The sequence below is a fragment of the Ambystoma mexicanum genome, chromosome 1q (assembly GCF_040938575.1).
Source record: "Ambystoma mexicanum isolate Mex_15411 chromosome 1q, UKY_AmexF1_1, whole genome shotgun sequence".
NCBI lineage: Eukaryota > Metazoa > Chordata > Amphibia > Caudata > Ambystomatidae > Ambystoma > Ambystoma mexicanum.
The window spans coordinates 141,308,048-141,326,778 of record NC_090922.1 but is presented as its reverse complement, the minus strand read 5'-3'; the positions used below and the strand labels follow the sequence as shown (position 1 = coordinate 141,326,778).

Here is an 18,731-nt window from a genome sequence, read left to right as displayed (position 1 = left end):
TGGCACACTTGGACCTTGCGACACACTCTGGCTTCAGACACAAGTTTGTTTCTTGGACCTTGGCCTTCCGCGAAAAGTCACTTGTTTATCCGCTGGACCTCTCTGCTTTCTCTCACTACAGCCTAGGTCACCTTTTAGCTGTTAATTCAGTTCAACAAAAATGTTTCCTTCTGGTTACCACAATTCAGTACAGGGTTCCCTCTGCCAGGCTCAAACCTTTCAATTACCAATTTGTGGCGGTTCCCTTCCCCAAGCTTCAATCACTCCTTCATAGGCTTCCCTGCGTCAGGCGAAAGCCTTCTTTCACTTTCCTTCCGGTGTCGAAGACTTTCGAAACCGCAAGGCTTTTGCTCTTACCTCAGCATCCTCAAATGTCACTTTTTCTCTCCTACACCAAGGCCTCTTGGTAAATGCAGTTTCAAACACAGTACTTATTTCAAAGCTCAAAGATCTCTCTCACATCCAGGTTCACCCATGCCGGGATCAAACCTAACAGCAGTTCAAATCTTGCATCTCCGTTTCATTCTCTTCCTGCTGCTTCTACGGCATCAGACATTTCACAGAAACCTTCGATTTGACAATCTTTTTTCGCTGTACCAGTCTATTACTTTATATCTCTAATTAACAGTTCTTTGCAATGCTATGCTTTCTCTCGCATCTTATCAGCACGCGCTCAACCTTCGTTCGTCAGATACTGTTGCCATCCGGTTTCATTTAACACAGACCGAACTTTAATTGCTATCATCAATTCACGGGCTGTGTCAATTTGTTTTCGTCTTTCGCGGCTTTGATCCTGAAGTCAAGGCTGATAACACAACTGCTGCTGCACCTCGCCAACTTTGCCGTTCACCCAGGAGGGTGGCTGGTATCCTAAACAAAAAAGAGGTTTGTCTTTTCTCTCTGGCTGGGGTTCCTTGCACAACCTTCAAGGCCCTTCGGAGGTAATCTCTTGCCAGGGTGTCCAAGGTTTCTCCGTATCTCGGTTCTGTCCCTCTGCCTGTCAATCTGCTCCACCTGGTTAGACATTGCCCTGGAAGAACTGCTCCTTCTCGTGCATCGCCTTGCTCGGAGTGCGTCTCGGTGTTCCACCTTTTAACCATGTGGGAAGAGCTAATAGCTACAAGGTGTTTGTAATTAAGGTCAAGTGCCTGACCCTGCCAGATGTATTGCATGGGTGGCATTCCTTTTAGCCTCAGACATCCTCTTCCGCGGCTCAGAGTTTGTATAGGAAAGGGGGGGGGTCGGGGAAGTTGGAATATCCTATGAAATGGGATGGGACAGGGATATTTAGAAAGGGGGGATACCATGTCTTGCCATAAGGCGTTCCTCCCCCACTCCCCGAGGACTCCTCACCCAGGCGATCCTCCCGCACTTGTCCACCCCCAGAGTCTGGATCCAAAGGCGGTGGCCGTGCCTTGGCCACCTGAGTAGGGGATCCTGAGGTTTAGGCAGTGAAAACACCCTCTGGTTTATAATCAAAACAGGACGAAATGCAGCGAAAATGTAGGCGGACAGCACTCGAAGGGCATGAGAGACTGAAAGACATCTGTGATAAAGTAGCACAATATTTTACTATTAAAAAAGCATCACATGCAGGGAACAATGGGAAAGAAAGTCCAGGTAGCGCGTTTTGCACAAGAAAGGTGTTTGTTCACACAAAGATTCAAGTGGCTACTAGTCATAGATAGAGAGTAGTCCCTTCTCACCTTTGGCAGCTATGCATATGAAGCCTCACAGGCAGGCAATGCAGGCAGGCATGTTGGAATGGAGCCCACCACAGTCCAATACCAGTACCAATGAGTAAAAAAGTGGTACACGCATCGTAACCAAAATGTATGTGCAAAATTGGTATAGATGAATTTTCAAATGGTATATACGTGATGACACGTCAAAAATACATAAACAAAAAACATGTTTTCATCGTATAGAATGTTCAAACTTGAATGAATAAAAATCAACATTGGAAATGGACGAATGAAAATCGTATACGTGTGCATAAATAGCATAGCTGCAAAGGAGCCCGGTGAGGTGGCCATGCATCATTTTGAGAAACCATGAAGCCAAAGAAGGAATGCTGAAGGCTGCCTATGGACCATGTGTAAAAGCATGTCCAGCCAACAGAGGCGCTGGACAACAATAAATAATACACATAATAAAGTGCAAGTGCTAAAGCAGCAATTGAATAAAGTGCCAGTACGAGCATGTGACTGTACCTGTACACCTGCTCAAAGCCACCCCAAAACGGGGTTGATAATCACTCACAATTGAAATTGTACAAATACATAGTCAACTGGCAGAGCGCATGCAATAACGTGCACATGAATAATAAGGTGCAAGTGCCTATAGCAGCAGGTGTGTAAGATGGTTGTGAACTCATCCTGGTAGCAGCATCAATATAAGGTGCAAATGCATAGAGGACTGTGAAATCCAAGATCATAAAACCAATGAACTTAAGAGGCCAATTCGTAAGGTGCATAACTGTCAAATGCAAAGAAGCGGTCATGAAATTGTCATACTGGCCCAAGGGTCCATAAAATAGAACCACAGCAACAATAAAAGCCTGATTAAAAAACACTGATGGCTAATGGCACATGGACATGCCAGCACCACAGTCTACCCTCAAAATGAAAAATGCAGTCAAAAAATTACAGAACCAAATAGTGCCGCCGAAGGGAAGGAATAGACTCCAAAAAAGACGATTCTCAGTAAAACCAACAAGCCAAAGTAGGAGCTTATTGATAAAAGCCACAATGAACCACAGCACTTCAAAATTAATGATATGTTATTTTGCATTTATATAGCGCCTTATGTACCATTAGTTATGGTCTCGGGGCGCTGGTAGGTTGAAACTGAGTAACACAAATAATAGTCAGAATGACAGGGAAATAAAAGAAAAAGCAGTTTCACCTGTGATCCACTCTTCCCATGCCTGTAAGGAAAACTGCCTTTGCCATCGCATTTAAAATCTCTCTACACCACAGACGCCCGAAAAGAAACAGAGTGGTGATTTCCAAACAGTCCTGCCCTAACAGTAAGTGATCTACCTTTTATTCAACCTTTATGCATTATATGACCTATAACAAAAACCTGTAAAGACACCGAGCAAAAGAAAAGGCAGAAAGTGTGGAGACCTCCGCCTACCAATCGTCCCTTCCCACCTGCACTCCTCCTTCTGTCCCTCTTTTACCCCCAGTCACCTTCTTTCCACACCCCTTTAGCACCTTTACGGTTATCACTGGTCCCACAAAGTATATGCACCTCCAGCATGTCTTCTTGGCCTGGATGAGGAGAACCGACGATTATTCCCTCCCCCCCTAAACGTATTCCATCTCCTCTTCAGCGCACTCCTGTAATGCCTCCCTGAACACTAGCTTCTCTCAAACTTGGGGTCCTGGCATCTTGTTTTGCAACTAAACTGCCATCTCAGAACACTGAAGTCTGGAATGGGACATTTTGTGCCTAATTTAAAAAGGACATTTTGAAGCAAAGCAGTTCATTTTTTGGATCAAGTTCTCAATTTAGCTGCGGGTGCAAATGGCATGATTGTTTGCAGGAGAGGGAGCCAGGATTTAACAGCATCAGCAATTGTAAATTCTAAGCAATATCCTGGATCACTTCTAGGAGCATCCAAATGTAAAGGCATCCCACAATTAACGATTGCAGCAATCATCTAGATGGAACCTGCATGCATTTGCCAGATGTTAAAGTCAAGCGGATTCCATGAAATCCATAGCTTTTTCACCAGCATTAAAAAAACATCCTTCCATAGGAATCAATGTATTCTCCAACAGTGTTTGCATACAGGCGTGCTGTAAACTAAGCTGATGTGTGGCTCAGAGCTGGGAGAGCAGGAAATTGTGCTGCGTCTGTTCTCCAACTTCAGATGCCAAATCATACAACGGCGTAATAAGTGACAGTGAATGCTTTTACTGGCACTTTTTCCACTCTGCAGAACTTCAAAAACTGTGGATCTAGCTTTACTTCCCCCATCCTGAATCGAAGCCTGCAAGTTCCAGCGTGCAAATTTAAAGAGAACCTAAAAAAAATCTCTGACTAACACAAAGTGTGCAAAAAAACGTGATAAGCTCATTGTCTCCAACAGCCTGCGCTGGTTCTGTATCCCATAATTTCTAATTGCCAACTGTCGCACACATAAATAGCTTATTAAAACCGTACACAACTCTAAGAAATAAAGTGCCAAATACACTAGTCACCACCATTACCTCTTCCCAACACTACCACTTCCCGTTGTAAATGACCGGCTGCTGAGAGGTGTTAACATATCAGACCTGACTGGGAGGCCATGTGCAGCCTTGGGGGTTTGTTTTTGAGGTAGGAGGGCCCTGTGGGCATTGACCCCTTGAATACCTTTTTAATCTGTCTCTATAAAGTGGCATCAGAGTTGCTACTTGGACCAACTTTATTGCTCTGACCATCCTATTTAGTGGCAGGAAATAAGGCTGGGCTTCCTGTATTGAAGACCTGTTGGAGGAAGATTTCGGGTTGATTTCTCAGATCTTCTAGTGCACCGTCCACTGGCAGGTAAACATTGTGGAACTTGTATTCATTAGTTGAAATATAAAGTTGTAATGAGAGAAACAACTATTTTAAAAAAGTAGCATAGGCAGGATAAAGGAAAGCATGATGGAAGAAGGGAAAGAGGAAATATAGAGAAGGAACGAGGAATAAGCAAGAAAATAAACGGGGAGAATAAGATTAAAGAAGGGAAGGAGGAAGAATGAAGAAGCCAAGAGCAAGGAGAAGGAAAGGAGGAAGAGAGGAGGATTGAAGGACTGAAAGAGGTGGAATGGAGGAAGGGGAAGTGGAAGGATGATAAAAAGGAAAGGCGAAGGAAACCAGTAACCAGGGGACTGGGGAAAATGCAAAAAGAGGGGGGAAAACAATGAGGGGAAGGTTGGAAGCAAGGAATGATATGGAAAGGTGGAATGAGAAGGCAATGATGAGAACTCTGGGGAGGAACGAGAAGGATAGCTAGAAAGAAATGAAGATAAGAATGAACACAAAAGTAAAAGCACCAAGGAGCAGTAAAAAGCGAAGGAAATGGAGGACCGATGGTTGGAAAGAGGGACAAAATATAATTCCAAAACAGCCTTCTAAATAAATTGGCCAACTTCTGAATTCCATCATTGCCCTTCATAGTTGAAACGTGTTTTATGTCCAAGTACATTATTGACAATTTACAACAACGAAGGGCAATGGCAGCTGTCTCGGGGTGCACTGTAGTGTTCAGTTGTGTCTATAATTGATGCTTGGCAACATGAGACATAGCACCATGTGAGCAAAGATGGCCGCCCCTAGGAGCCAACTCTAGGCCTCATTTCTGGGGCTACTAAACATTGTTCTGCATGTCTGTTGGTGTTCTCCAAAATGCCTCTAGTAATAACTGTTTTAAAATAATGCATGACCTCACCCCACCTCCCTTTTTTTTTGTTCCCCTCTGGTCATGTTACGGTCCACAGTGTCGAGGGTGGCTCTAGCAAATCTGCAGAGGGCATCTCTCACTGAGAGCAAAAAATGGAGCAAGCGATGGAGGAAGAGCTGGCAAAATGGAGCGAGAGAGACGTGCACACAGTCGTACAGATAACGGGTGCATCAGTCACTTTAACTCCCTAAAAATAGGCAAATATTCCCCCCACCCCCAAAATGGGGAGTAACAATACTCCCAAGAAAAAATTGAAAACTGATGCACAAGTCTGTCCCCCTAATTTCACCCACACAGCTCCATGGATATGTTTGGACTAGTAGTACATATACTGCCACAGGAAGAAACTTCTGTTCTTGCTGCCCAATCTGAAGAGGAAAAAATGCATATTTAATGTTCATGCTTAACTAGGGGCAAAGAAATATTTATTACTAAAAAAAATGCTTTGCTCCCACTTCAGAATCCTAGCTGGAGCACTGGGCACGCGTATTATAAGTGTATTGTAGCATTGAGTGCATAATTCCCCATTGGGCATGGTGCTCATTTCATTTTTCACAACACTCACCCTACCATCAACGTGTTCGTAACCATGAATCCTATTTATTCACTCGGACGGCCTTAAACCTTAGGTGGGAGGAAAAAATGCTTCCAGCCTTGGTCACTGCTTTTAGGTCTGAGGGTCCAATTTAGCCCGTCGTTTAGAGGAGGAAGGGCTGAGAGATGGAAGTGCAGTTGGTAGCATATCTTCTTGTTGTGACTGTCAGTAAAGGATTTTAAATTCACCGCTGGTGATTAGAATGTCTTGTATTGGCACTTAAGCCAAGTCCACTAACTTACTTTTTGGCATGCATGGGCAAAAATGGATTCAATTAGGTAGCTATTCACCCTATTTCTCCTCTTACAGCTGGCACTGAACCGCCTCTTACCAGGTGAGAGGCCCACGCTACGTGGGGTGTGCGCGTGGATTCTGATCACTGGGCTCAGCTGTCTTAAAATGAAAGGAAATAAAACCAGAACACATATACGGAAATGTATACTTGTGATGTGGTCGGTCGTGGACCTCCTCACGCTTGTATTCCGACCTCTTACTCATGCACACCAGGAACAGAGTCGAACACGGAGCTGGGGTGCAACACATCTTTATTGTATAGGACCCTGCATCTAACTAACTACATGGGCGGTAACCCCACCCCTATACGTACACGGGTCACAGCCCGTGGGCAAACATAAACATAGGACTTCCGTCCAAGCAGATGAGGAAGTGAGGACATCACACCCTCCCATTACTAAAGATTTGGTCCGGCTTAGTTCATTTCCTCAATGAGGCGGTGGGGCTTTTTCCTCGTCCTTGCCGGAACATCTGTCCATGTCTCGGGAGTCACTTCTCCTTCGGAGTCTTCTGTCTCCTTCATAGGGAGTATCCCATGGAATGATCTCGTCACTCGGGTTTGTGTCTCCTATGGCTGGGGCTCTCCATATCCGCCTGAAATGGGATGAGTTTCTTGTTATGATTCTCTGGTCTCCTTCCGCTGTGATGAGTGATCCTTTCTTGCGGATGATGATGAGAGGCTCCTCGCTGAATGGGGCTATGTTTTTCCGAGGCTGGGGCTGGCGACTATCACCAAGTCTCCTGGCACCATGTTATTTGTCTTTGCTCGCCGTGTTGTCCGCGGCCCTTTTCATGGCCTCCTTCATGCATGTGTTCTTCTCTCTCATTTCATCGTCTCTTGCATATTTCTCTTCCTCAATGGTCGCATGCGGTATCCGCGTTCTTATGGTTCGCCCGAACATCACCTCCGATGGTGTTTTCCCCGTAGTGCTGTGAGGCGTATTTCTGTAGTCTCTCATGAGTTGATACAATAGCTTCTCAACCGGTTCTCCCGTGATTCGGGCAATTTGTGTGGTACGTTTGATGTTGCTCATGAAGCGCTCAACTGTTCCATTGGCCTGTGGCCATAGAGGTGTCACTTTCCGGTGCTTGAAACCCATGTACTCAGCAAATCTCTGAAAGTCCTGGCCGGTGAATGGGGGCCCATTGTCAGACTTTACTACCTTGGGCACTCCATACGTTGCGAACATCCGATCTAATGCTGGTATGGTATGGTGGGCTGATGTGGAAGGCACTATCTGTAGGTCGGGGTACCTTGAGTATTCATCGACAGCCACCAGAATGTATTCTCTTCCTTCCATGGGCCCAAAATGATCAACAGCTATTTCTTCCCATGTTCCCTCGGGGAGTGCAGTCATGTTTAGAGGCTCTGGGGAGGTGTGTGGTTTTACCAGTGCACAGGTGGGGCAGTCTTGTAACAGTTCCTCTACAGCCCTGTCTAGTTGTGGGAACCATAGCTTCTGCCTCAGCATCCTTTTGGTGGACACAATTCCTCGGTGTCCTTCATGGGCGAGTTCGAGTACCTTCTGGCGCAGACTGCGCGGTATCACTAGCTTTGTTCCTTTTAGCAGCATCCCTTCGTCTGATTTTGCAAGTTCTTCTTTCACAGCTAAGAAGCAGGTGAGATCCCGCTTGACGTCTTCGTTCATGGTTTCTCGAATTTGTTTGGCATGCTTCCATCGCCCTGTCTCTAGGCATCGGAGGATGGTTTGTATCCCTTGATCAGTGTTTGATTCACTAATGATGTGATCCATGTCCAGTCCTTGCGATGTGTTGCTGTGAATGACATATCTTATGTACTGGTCAGCTATAGATGGTTCTGGTCCACACGCGTCCTTTGGGTGTCTCGAGAGGAAGTCGGCAGGGTTCTGCTCTTTCCCGGGTCTATGAGTGATGGAGAATTGATAGTCCTGTAGCCGGAGGACCCATCAAGCTATGCGTGGTGGCATTTTTGCTTGAGGGTTGCCATAAATGAAGATGAGGGCTTGGTGGTCCGTTACAACTACGAAAGGTTTTCCGTATAGGAACAAATGGAAATGTTCACAGGCCCACACTACGGCCAGACCTTCCTTCTCCGCCTGGGAGTAGGCTTGCTCGGTCTTGGAGAGGCTTCGACTGGCATAGGATATGATATGTTTTTTGCTTTCTTCTCTGTCATCGAGTTGTGTCAGGATGGCGCCTAGGCCTACTGGACTGGCGTCGACAATGAGTTCTGTCGTTCTTTTGGGGTCGAAGTATGCCATATTCCGGGCGTCGGATATGCGATCTTTAATTGCTTGGAATGCTTCTTGGCACTGTGGGGACCATGTGAATTCTGTGTTGAGTTTGGTGAGTGCTCGGAGAGGTTCACTGATGGATGCAAAGTCTCTTATATATCTGGTGCAGTAACTCGCAAGGCCCAAAAAGGACCTGAGGTCTGATCGGGTGGCGGGGCTTCTCGGAGTGCGCTGACTTTCTCCGGGTCGGGTGTCATTCCCTTCTCAGAGAATATGTGACCGAAGAAGCGGAGTGTTTTCTTGCGAAATTCACATTTGTCTTTGTTTAGTGTGAGTCGTGCCTCTTCCAGAGCCATGCACACTCTCATTAGTGTATCGTCGTGTTGCTCTTGAGTTTGACCGAACACCAGGATGTCGTCGCTGTAGTTCAAGCAGTTGGGTACATGTTTGATGACATTGTGAATTTCTGCTTGAAAGATTTCAGCAGCGGACGACACACCGCAACTTAGCCGCTTATAGCAGAAGAGTCCTAGGTGGGTGGCAAAAGTGGTTATATATCGGGAGCTTTTGCAGAGTTCCAACTGATGGTACCCTTTGTTAAGGGCCAGTTTAGAGAACACGGTTGCCCCGTTTAGCAGATGTACCATATCTGTTATTCTAGGGGCTTGATGGCGTTCCCTTAGTATGGCCTCGTTTGGCCTTCTCATGTCCACACATATTCGGATGTCTTGGGAGTCCTTTTTGGGTACGGGTACAATTGGGGAGACCCATGGTGTGGGTCCTTCTGCCGGCTCAATGATGTCTGCATCCAGTAACTTTGTTAGTTCATTTTCCACTTGTTTTTGAATGTTTATGGGTATTCCTCGATAGTGTTGGGCTATGGGTGGGACCTTGGCGTCGATGTGGAGTTCTATTTGCCTGTCCTTCAGCTTCCCGAGGCCTTTGAATAGTGATGGGAACACCTGTTCTATGCTTGGTGTGGGGTCTAGGTATTTGTGTACCATGAGACGGTACAATATGTGTATTAGTCCCATTTCTATTGTGCCTGATAACTCAGTATGCATCCGCTCTCAGTCGCTGCCTCTAGGACGTGCATGGGTATCTTCTTTTCATGTTCTTTGTATCGGCACGAGGCCACGAAGAAACCTTTACATGCGAGCGGGGTCTTTGATCCATATGGAAAGATGAGTGTTCGAGCTGGTTGCAGGCGGGGGGCATTTGGTATGCTCTCGTAGACTTTCTCACTGATCACGTTTACGGTTGCCCCCGTGTCAATTAGAAATTCTGCTGCCGTTTGATTCACTTGTATTCTGAGGATTGGGCTATGTTCTTTTGCTGTGCTGTTTCCTAGAGCATATAGGTATCCCTTCCTTCTTGGTGCTTCCTGGTGTCTTTCCAATTTGGATGTTTTCTCATCCGACGAAGCACTGGACACGCTGTCAGACTGTGACTGTTCGATGAGGCACCGTACGTATCTTCGTGGTCTTCTTCTTGTCTTGGGAAGTGGTGTCCTGTTCTCCCTCCATTCTCTCTTATCATGCCTTCTTTCCGTCTGGTCGTCGTGATGTTTGTGGCGCCCTTGTTCATGGGTCTGGTGTGACCCTCGATGGTTGCGGTAGGGTCTTATTTGATTTTGTTCCGGTTCTGGCATGGGCTTGTGGCTCCTTCAGCCCCTCTCATCTTGCTGCGGAAAATCAGACATACGGCTTTGTAGTGGTCTTCACCACCGCACGCGGAGCAGTTCTGTCCCATTGCGGGGCACATTCCTTCGTGGGGGTATTCGTGTCCGCACCGGTAGCAGAACGGATCACCGTTTCTTGCAGTCCCTTCCAGTTTGTTGAGGCTTTCGTGTTTTCCATGGGTTATCTTTATGTCGTCCAAGCCTTCCACTTGTGCGGCTAGGGCCGCATCCGAGCGCGCCAGTCGTAGGATTTCGTCAAGGCTGCGTGGTTGTTGCAAGAGTCGTTTGCGGAAGTCGGCACTTTCACATCCCACTATGATTTGTGACCTGAGGGCCTCCTCATTTGAGTAGTTATTGAAATCAGTGTTTCATTTTTGCTCGTAGTCTCATGACGAATGCGTCTATGGTTTCACCCTTTTGTTGTTTGGTGGTATGGAATATGTGCCGTTCATAGTCCACATTGGTGTGAGGTGTGAAATACTCCGTGAGCGTTGTTTTTAGCTTGACGTACGTGTCTATGTTGTTCTCGGGAATTTCTTCAAGAATGTCTCGGACATTTGGTCCTAAGGCATGATTTAGAAGATTGAGTTTTTGTTCATCTTCTAGTGCGCCTGCCGCTTTCAGACATACCTCAAAGTCCCTCAGCCACCTCTTCCACCTTGATCCAAGGGTGCCAGTGTCAGTGAGGTCGAAATTTGCTGGTAGCTGTGTTAGGAGGCTGTCCGTCATTTTCTTATGGCCTGTGCTGCTTGGTGTCACTGGGATGGTCAGTGAGTCTTCCTCTGAATCACTCATGAAAGTGTTTCTGTAAGTTATTTGGCTGAGCTGGGTGTGGTTGTCACTCTGCAGCAGGGGGCGCTGTAATGCAGATTCTTAGTAGAAAAGTCTTGGCGCGGTGGCGCCTTGTTGCCAGCAGGGGGCGCTGTAATGACTATTCCTAGCGCGGTGACACTTTGTTGCCACCAGGGGGCGTTGCAAATGGGGCCTTCGTGCTGATGTCGGCAGGTGCGTGGTGTGGTTTGATTTGTGATGGAGAGGAGAGGGGCTCGCTCTTACCCCTTTGTGTTGGATTGTTGGAGCGGGAGGTTTTCGCCTCCTCCGCTCGTATATGCGTTGCCGTTGGCCGGAGGCCACTCCTCCACCGCCCGGTGATGTTTTCGCGGGGAGCTGGCAGCTGCTCCACCCGCGCGGGGAGTCTCTGCTCCACCCGCCGATTTCTTTGTGTGCTGGGCCGGGCCTCCGCAGGCGGGAGGATTTGTCCTCCACCGCCCGAAAGGGTGTTTACGCGGGGAGCTGACAGCTGCTCCACCCGCGCGAAACACTCGCGCTGGAGATTGGAAGGTGGGGAGCCTTCGCGCTCCACCCACCGCTATGGGCCCACGTGCGATCGAGGTCCGGGCTCCCAGTGGTGACAGGGGACACACCACGAGCAGCGGACTGACGGTTGCGGGCACGGCGGGAACTTTGTTTCCCTCGTCGCCAGTGTGATGTGGTCGGTCGTGGACCTCCTCACGCTTGTATTCCGACCTCTCACTCATGCACACCAGGAAGAGAGTCGAACACGGAGCTGGGGTGCAACACGTCTTTATTGTATAGGACCCTGCATCTAACTAACTACATGGGCGGTAAACCCGCCCCTATACGTACACGGGTCGCAGCCCGTGGGCAAACATAAACATAGGACTTCCGTCCTAGCAGATGAGGAAGTGAGGACATCACAATACTGGAAGCAAAGTCCTCTTTTGTTAACGTTTTTGAAATGGTTTCATCAAGTGGAATAAATGAATTCTAAAGCCACAGCAAAACCACTTGCAAAATGTCCGTCCCCTACTCCACGTCCGTCCTTAGTACTGGTCTTGTAAATGATGCATTGGTGATCCGGTGCCATGCATCACTTTCAGCAATGATGGTGGCGGCTCGAGGAACAGGTTCTGGTGTAGGGTGACCAGACTTCCCGGTTTGGCCAGGACAGTCCCTGAATTGGGTCCCCGTCCCCACGTTTTTTAAATTTAAAACCCCCCTCCCAGTTTTGGTTTTTGTGGAAAGGGAGGGTTTTATAAAGTGAGTATGCATAACATAACACACAGAATGTTGCCATTGCAGGCTGGGCTCGAACCCACAACCTCATAGGTATCAGGCATATGGTTTAACTGATTGTGCCACAAAGACTAGCAAACTGCCTAACGGGTTTTTCCCGAAGAGTCTGGGTTTTTATCTCCGGTTGTCCGGGGAAGAGCGTGAAGTCTCTGGGATTTTTGGACCTTCGGGTTACTCTGCCCACACCTCGATGAGATTGGCTACAAACCGATTTATAATGGCCAATCACATTGAGGTTGGGCTGAGACAGAGTTGAGCGTAAATCTTGCTCAGATGACGTCATTTGATTTTTTTTTTTTTTTTTTTAAATGTGAGTGAAGTCTTGAAGAAAAATGGAAGGGGCATCCAATGACGCCATCCTCTAGGTTTTTATTTTCGCAAATGTGGTCGGGTCTGGAGACCAGTTGGTAAATGAATGAACAGCATGGCTTGTAACACGTATCAAAGAAAAAACCTTTCTTATTAAGCTTATATCCACAGTCAAAAAACGCACAATTTATAGGAGCAGGAGCAGTGTTGGAAATACTGTGTGATTGAGGAGGGGGGCTTTTCAGGGCGGCATGGAGGGTTGGGGGATGGGCTGTGAGGGGCGTCGTCCCTCTTTTATGTTGAGCATCCCAATTGTTGGTCTTGTAAATCTGGTCACCCTATTCTGATGGAGGTTGGGGGATCTGAGGTCCTGGTGGAAGGACCAGCGGCTTGCTGGTCGGATAGTCTGTGCAATGTTGCATGTCTTGTAAAACCCTGGTAGAAGTCCTCCCTTAGGTTAGGGTGTCCTGCTTGGTTATGCATCATTAACCGTCAGCAGCTCCTGGCGTTATCGCACACGCACATCTCATTTATTATTGGGGTTAAATGGTAATGAATCGGGGAGCTGTGGGGAGAGGTGGTTAGGGTCTTTTGTTTCAATGCTAGTCATAGCTTAAGCAGGAGCACCTTTTAAATGATCACCGCCTTCTACTGCAAGGTAGAATGTCTCATGTGCAGTGTTCTGCTTACGGACTAAGGGCAGCGTTTTGTGGCCTAGTCTGTGTTTCTAGTGCTTTTGGTTGATTTGAGTGCAGACTCCTGTGCCTTTCTAGTAATGAGAGTCTGGACCTGTTCAAGACAGGTCTAACCCTATTCTGGACAGACTCGGCCCCTTACCCTCCTCGCACATCCTTAGTAATTATCTTACTCCTACATCCTTTATCTTTAAAATGCAACCACTCTGGACCCTGCCCATAGTGAACCACACAGGAGATGGACATCTTCAGGACTACCCCTTTCTGCACGATGCAGCTATAGCTATATATATATATACCAACCAATTTGTTAAGAATGATTTCTGAACTCTGTCCTGGAGGAGCAGAGGTTCAGAAGGCCAGCCTAGTTTCTTGGAACAGGGTAACCTCTGGACAAGCCAGACCAATCAGAGTAGCTATGGCAGGCGGTCAAGACTAAGTCTCGGGAGGGGTGAGGGTGACTGAAGGACCTCAATGAGCATACAAAGCAAGGACACTTAAAAATTGCTCCAGACAGGTGTTATATTAAAAATATAGACACATTTATTACACGGCCTTTGTAACATAGACCATAGCAAAGAATCACAGTAACACTAAGTAAACCAATACATCACACTCGATATAATATATATACAAGACCAATGGGGTGTAAGGGGTTAAACGCACAAAATATGTTGACAACCTAGAGGGGAAGAAAACGGGCAGTGCAGGTAATCTTTAGACCCAGTTCCACATCAATAATACACCTAACTAAGAGGCACTCCAAGCCCTATGAAGAGAGGAGCCTTGTGCTCAATAGTACATGCACGCGCTTGTGCCAATGGGCAGGATAGGGTCTCTTCAAGGGTCTCTAGCAGCTCAGGAAGGTGGATGAGAAGATGCAGAGCAAGTTCCCACTATTCAAGAAGGACCTCCACTTGAGGGCAGAGGCAGTTTGAGAGTGCGGGATGGAGTCGCTATTTCGCAATAGCTGTGGAAAGGAAAGGGGCCCACAGGGGCCACTTGTGCGTAAAAATGGAATCTTGCGCTAGGGGCCAGCAGTTGGGGTAAGGAGTACTCACCGGTCCCCGACGCAGGCAGACCCAAACTTCACCAGTACAGTCCAGGCAAAAAGGATATCTCGGCACCTTTCAGTTCCTAAAATACAGCGATGATTCCCAAACGGGACAGTGGCGATTTCTCCAGTTTCCCTGCAGCAGGCTTCAGGGGCAAGAGGGTCACAAATGCAGCGAACTTGCACAGGTCGTTGCTGCGGTAGGGCATCACGGTAACCAGGTTTACTCCAGTCCTGGCGCACTCGTCTCACTTCAGACCTGGGAATGCCAAGTGTACGAAATTCAGTGTGAGGGTGCCGAGGACACAGAGCTAGCAGTATACCAAGTCGAGGGCCTCCTCGAAACGGCGGTGGTGACAGAGCAAAGCAACTGGGTAAGCTGGTCAGCCCACTGGTTGGCCCAGGGACACTTCTGAGAAAGCTTACTTGCAGGGTTTGATGAAGGTGACGAGAATAGTTGGTCCCACTATTCCAATGGGTCGAATCGTCGTTGCAGCCCTTCTAGGATGACCAGATGCAGAGGGGTCCCACGGAACGACAGCGGGCTCAGGGTGCCAAACCTTCCAGCGGTTCCTTGACTCTGCTTCGTGTTGCAGGATACTTGGCTCCTATCCTTTGTTCGGTGTGAACTCAGGAGATCGACATGGTAGTGGTGTTTACAGCCTCCTCTTATCCAAAGTTCCCTTCACGCCAAAATGGAGAGGACCCAATGGGAGTTCTGCTCACAAAAACACGCTACATACGTGGACCAATCATGGACCACGGTGGTCACAGGCATTCAGGGAATTCCAGACTCTCTGGCACCCAGGATGTGTATTGGGATCAGACCTCCCAGCCCACATCCTGGAGGCACACACACAAGGGATGAAAAAGCCCGCAAAAGCCAGCAGAGCACGTTGAAGAGGTACCCAACACCAGCACCGTTTCTTGTACATAATGGCATCCAAAATACTAATAAATGCAGTGTTCTGGATGTCAGTATATTCATGGAATGCGCCTCCCGCTGATACTAATACACGGCATATATTAGTAATTTGGATGTCCGTATATACAAGAAACGGTGCTGGTGTTGGGTCCCCTTTCGGGCTGCCCTGCTGGCTGCGACCAAAGTTGGATCTGCACCAAATGCGCCGCAGGCAAACGGCCGGCGCTGAAAGGCCTTCTCAATCCCTGGCTTCGCGTCAGATTGGCCCTAAAGAAAGCAACCATGGCCCCATTACCAATGGGTGGTGGGGAGGCACCAAAATCACCCTTTCCTGTCCTGGTAAGTCATTGTCTGCCCTGCTTCGAGCTGCCTATAGGCTCGGTTAGGATAAAGTAGTTTGAACTGGTCGGCAATTACGGTGGTGTTGGCATAAAACACGAATGATAAAAGCAGATGTACCTGCAGTCTAGCACATCACCCTGACACCATGTGACTGCTGCCAGTAAAAACCCAGTCAGTGGGATTCGTCTTCATCCACTTATACAGCGACGGAAGGGGAAGGGTTTCAGCTGATGTAGTCATGGAGGCTTGGGTGTGGTAGGGGCATGGGCGTAATTTTAGGGGGGCACAGGGCTGTTTGTCCCCCCTACTTTCATGGCACACCATTTTGTCCCCATTCATTTGGCTGGGGCACCTTTTATTCAGATGTCATGACCCCCCAACATTTTCAACAAAGTAACTCCACTGGGTTTTGGGAAGCCCTGGCGTGTTTAAAAACAACTAAATAAATAATGTGGCTGTCGCTAGCGGCGTTCACACAGTGCTATTATTACCTAGAACCGTAGATTGTGCCATTTAGTGACTCCATTGTATTTGCAGTGTCCTTTGTTCATTTGGTCCCGGGGATTCAAGTTTTCAAGGGGGGGGTAGGGAATTTCTATTTAGAGTTGCATTCGACAGATTCTGTACAAGAAAGGGAGTGCTGATCCAGTAGAAAAAATACATTACACTTCATTTTTTTCAATATTCCCATCTGTTGTTGTTTTTTTTAAACTTTTCCCGTTGTCAACATTTTTTTTATTTCCTTCGGTTTAACCGAAACGTGTTTGAAATATGTGTTGAATTCTTTAAAAATAGAAAGATCCCTGTAAATGTTGAGTCTGTATGGCAACCAAATCCGACTTCATTTGTTTTGTAAGTTGTGCAATTTTAGCATATGGTGATTTTTTTGAGCCTAGGGACGCTCACCCATGGGCAGCTTCACCCCTTATCCCCCACATACGTGAGAATGAATTCTTCTCTTTTTTTTTTTTTTTTGAGACTGTGGCCCTAGGCTGTTGCAGCGACTGATGTGTTGCTGAATGGGACTGCCAGTGTGTAATTTAGTGTCCATTTGAGTAGCCATACTCTAGCCATACTTCTGCTCAGGAAGAGCAGCTTCTCCAAGTTTAAGGCCGTAGTAGGTTGCACCCTGTGTTCATATTGCAATTCCCATTCTGAAAGGGCAGTCCCTCGGCATATGTCCCGGATTACTAGATGTTTCTGCAGTGTTTGCCATCCTAACCTCCCCAATATCCAGTACTGTAGCAGTCACTGTACCCCTCTGCAGTGCATGCCCGCTCAAACCCCCAACGATGGAACCATTGTTCTTCTTGTGTCACTTTGGACCTCTTGTGCAGATCAACCGGGTATTCCACTTCTAAGGCCTCCAACTAGATGCTTTATTCAACCAAAATGCTTTGTACCTAATGTCGGCGGGGCCATATATTTCATTCATTAATGAGTGATCGACCCTGTGACCTCCAATAGTAGCAGTCACATTTGGGGGAGAGCCTCGTTATGTTTGATCCTCATTCTGCAATTCGCTTTGTCACGGAGGCTTTTGAATACCCAATACTCCAACAATGCAGCTCCATTCAATTCCCAGCAGGGCCAAATCTTCCCTTCCATCCTTCAATACATTTAAGTTGGGTATTAATCCACATTATTCATCCACCTAGGCACTACTCCGTCATGCATGGCATATTTCAATTGATTGATCATCATTATTGTTAAAGGAAGAGTTGTTTTGAAAGAGCGTTCATCTTCTGGTTAAGGAGCTAAGGAGTGTAACTGCCAACCATGAGATATGGCTTCAGTTTTGTATTTAATTACTTGCCATTATTATTATTTTTTCTGTAGATGACATTCGATTATTTGCTTATGTCCGATTCAACACTGGCGATTCCATGAGCAAGCGAGTGAAGTTTGCTCTCATCACCTGGATTGGAGAAGATGTTGGTGGACTGCAAAGAGCCAAAACTGGCACTGACAAGACCCTAGTGAAAGAAGTTGTACAGGTATGTCGAGATCTCTTTATTAATTGTGATAATCAACAGAGATTTTAGAAGGGTCTCCTCCGCTCCTCCTATTCCACACTGGAAAAAAGTGTGCTGTATATTTGTATTTTATGATTTTTATATAGTGCTTATGCCAAAGTGCTTTGCATACATGAAGTGCTTAATCTTTGTGAACGATATAATTGCATGAGCAAATTAAGAGTTTAGAAGGTAATCTTTTTAAAGAGATTGAAAACGAGAAACTGATCGCAGAGCAAAGGGAATTTTGTTCCAGCATTTGGGGGGTAGGCAGAGAGAGAACGAAATTAATATTAGACCAAACAAGGCTGGGGAACTAACTAAAGAAATTGAGATCTGACAGTAGGGGTTGGAGAATAAAAAAACTAATGAATGATAATGTGGGGGCATTTAAAGTCTTTGCTGAGAAAATAAAAAAAACCTGATGTGATTTAATGGTCAACCAATGAAGTGAGAGCAGAACATGAATGGTAGAGCTGCAAGGGGCTGGATCGAAGAGAAGACGAATAGTGGAGTTGTAGATGTAACAAGGAGGAGCCAGTTGATGAGCAGGAGGACCAAAAAGAAGACTATAGGAATAGATTAATCTAAAGAGTGGAGAGACAAGTTTGGTAATGTGAAAGGAAAGGGTCCGACTTTATGAATATTAAATGGGTGAAGCGTGCAGTAACTGGCAACAGTAGTGATGCGAGAACAAAAGGAAAGTGCAGGGTTGAACACTCCTCCAAGATTATGGGCAGATGGTGTAAGATGAAGGAATGGCTGAGGAATGGAAAGAGAGGGTGGGAGGAAAATGGGTAGGGATAGCAGTAGCTCGGGGGGAAAAGAGAACCTCTGTTTTGGAGAGATTAAGGTGTGGGTAGTTTTCGGTCATCCAAGATTGAATATCAAGTAAGCAGGCTGAGAGAGTCGAGTGTGAAGAGTCCGTAAAGGATGAACAGGAGAAGAGGGAGACAAAAAGAACAAAAATTTAGAAGCTTAGGGAACAATGTAAAGAGAGGTGCATCTTTGCAACAGCAGGGATTGGGTGGTGTCCTTTTATAAACATGTTCATTTTTTCAGAAA

General features: G+C 46.7%; 1 protein-coding gene across 2 annotated transcripts in view; it reads left to right on the top strand.

The window, feature by feature from the left end:
* COTL1 (coactosin like F-actin binding protein 1) overlaps positions 1-18,731 on the top strand; it is a 90,752-nt gene that overhangs the window by 35,288 nt on the left and 36,733 nt on the right. For both annotated transcript variants that reach the window (XM_069636253.1, XM_069636249.1), the window contains exon 3: positions 17,491-17,648. In XM_069636253.1, coding sequence (XP_069492354.1) covers positions 17,491-17,648 — 158 coding nt within the window. The remainder of the gene's footprint in view (positions 1-17,490; positions 17,649-18,731) is intronic.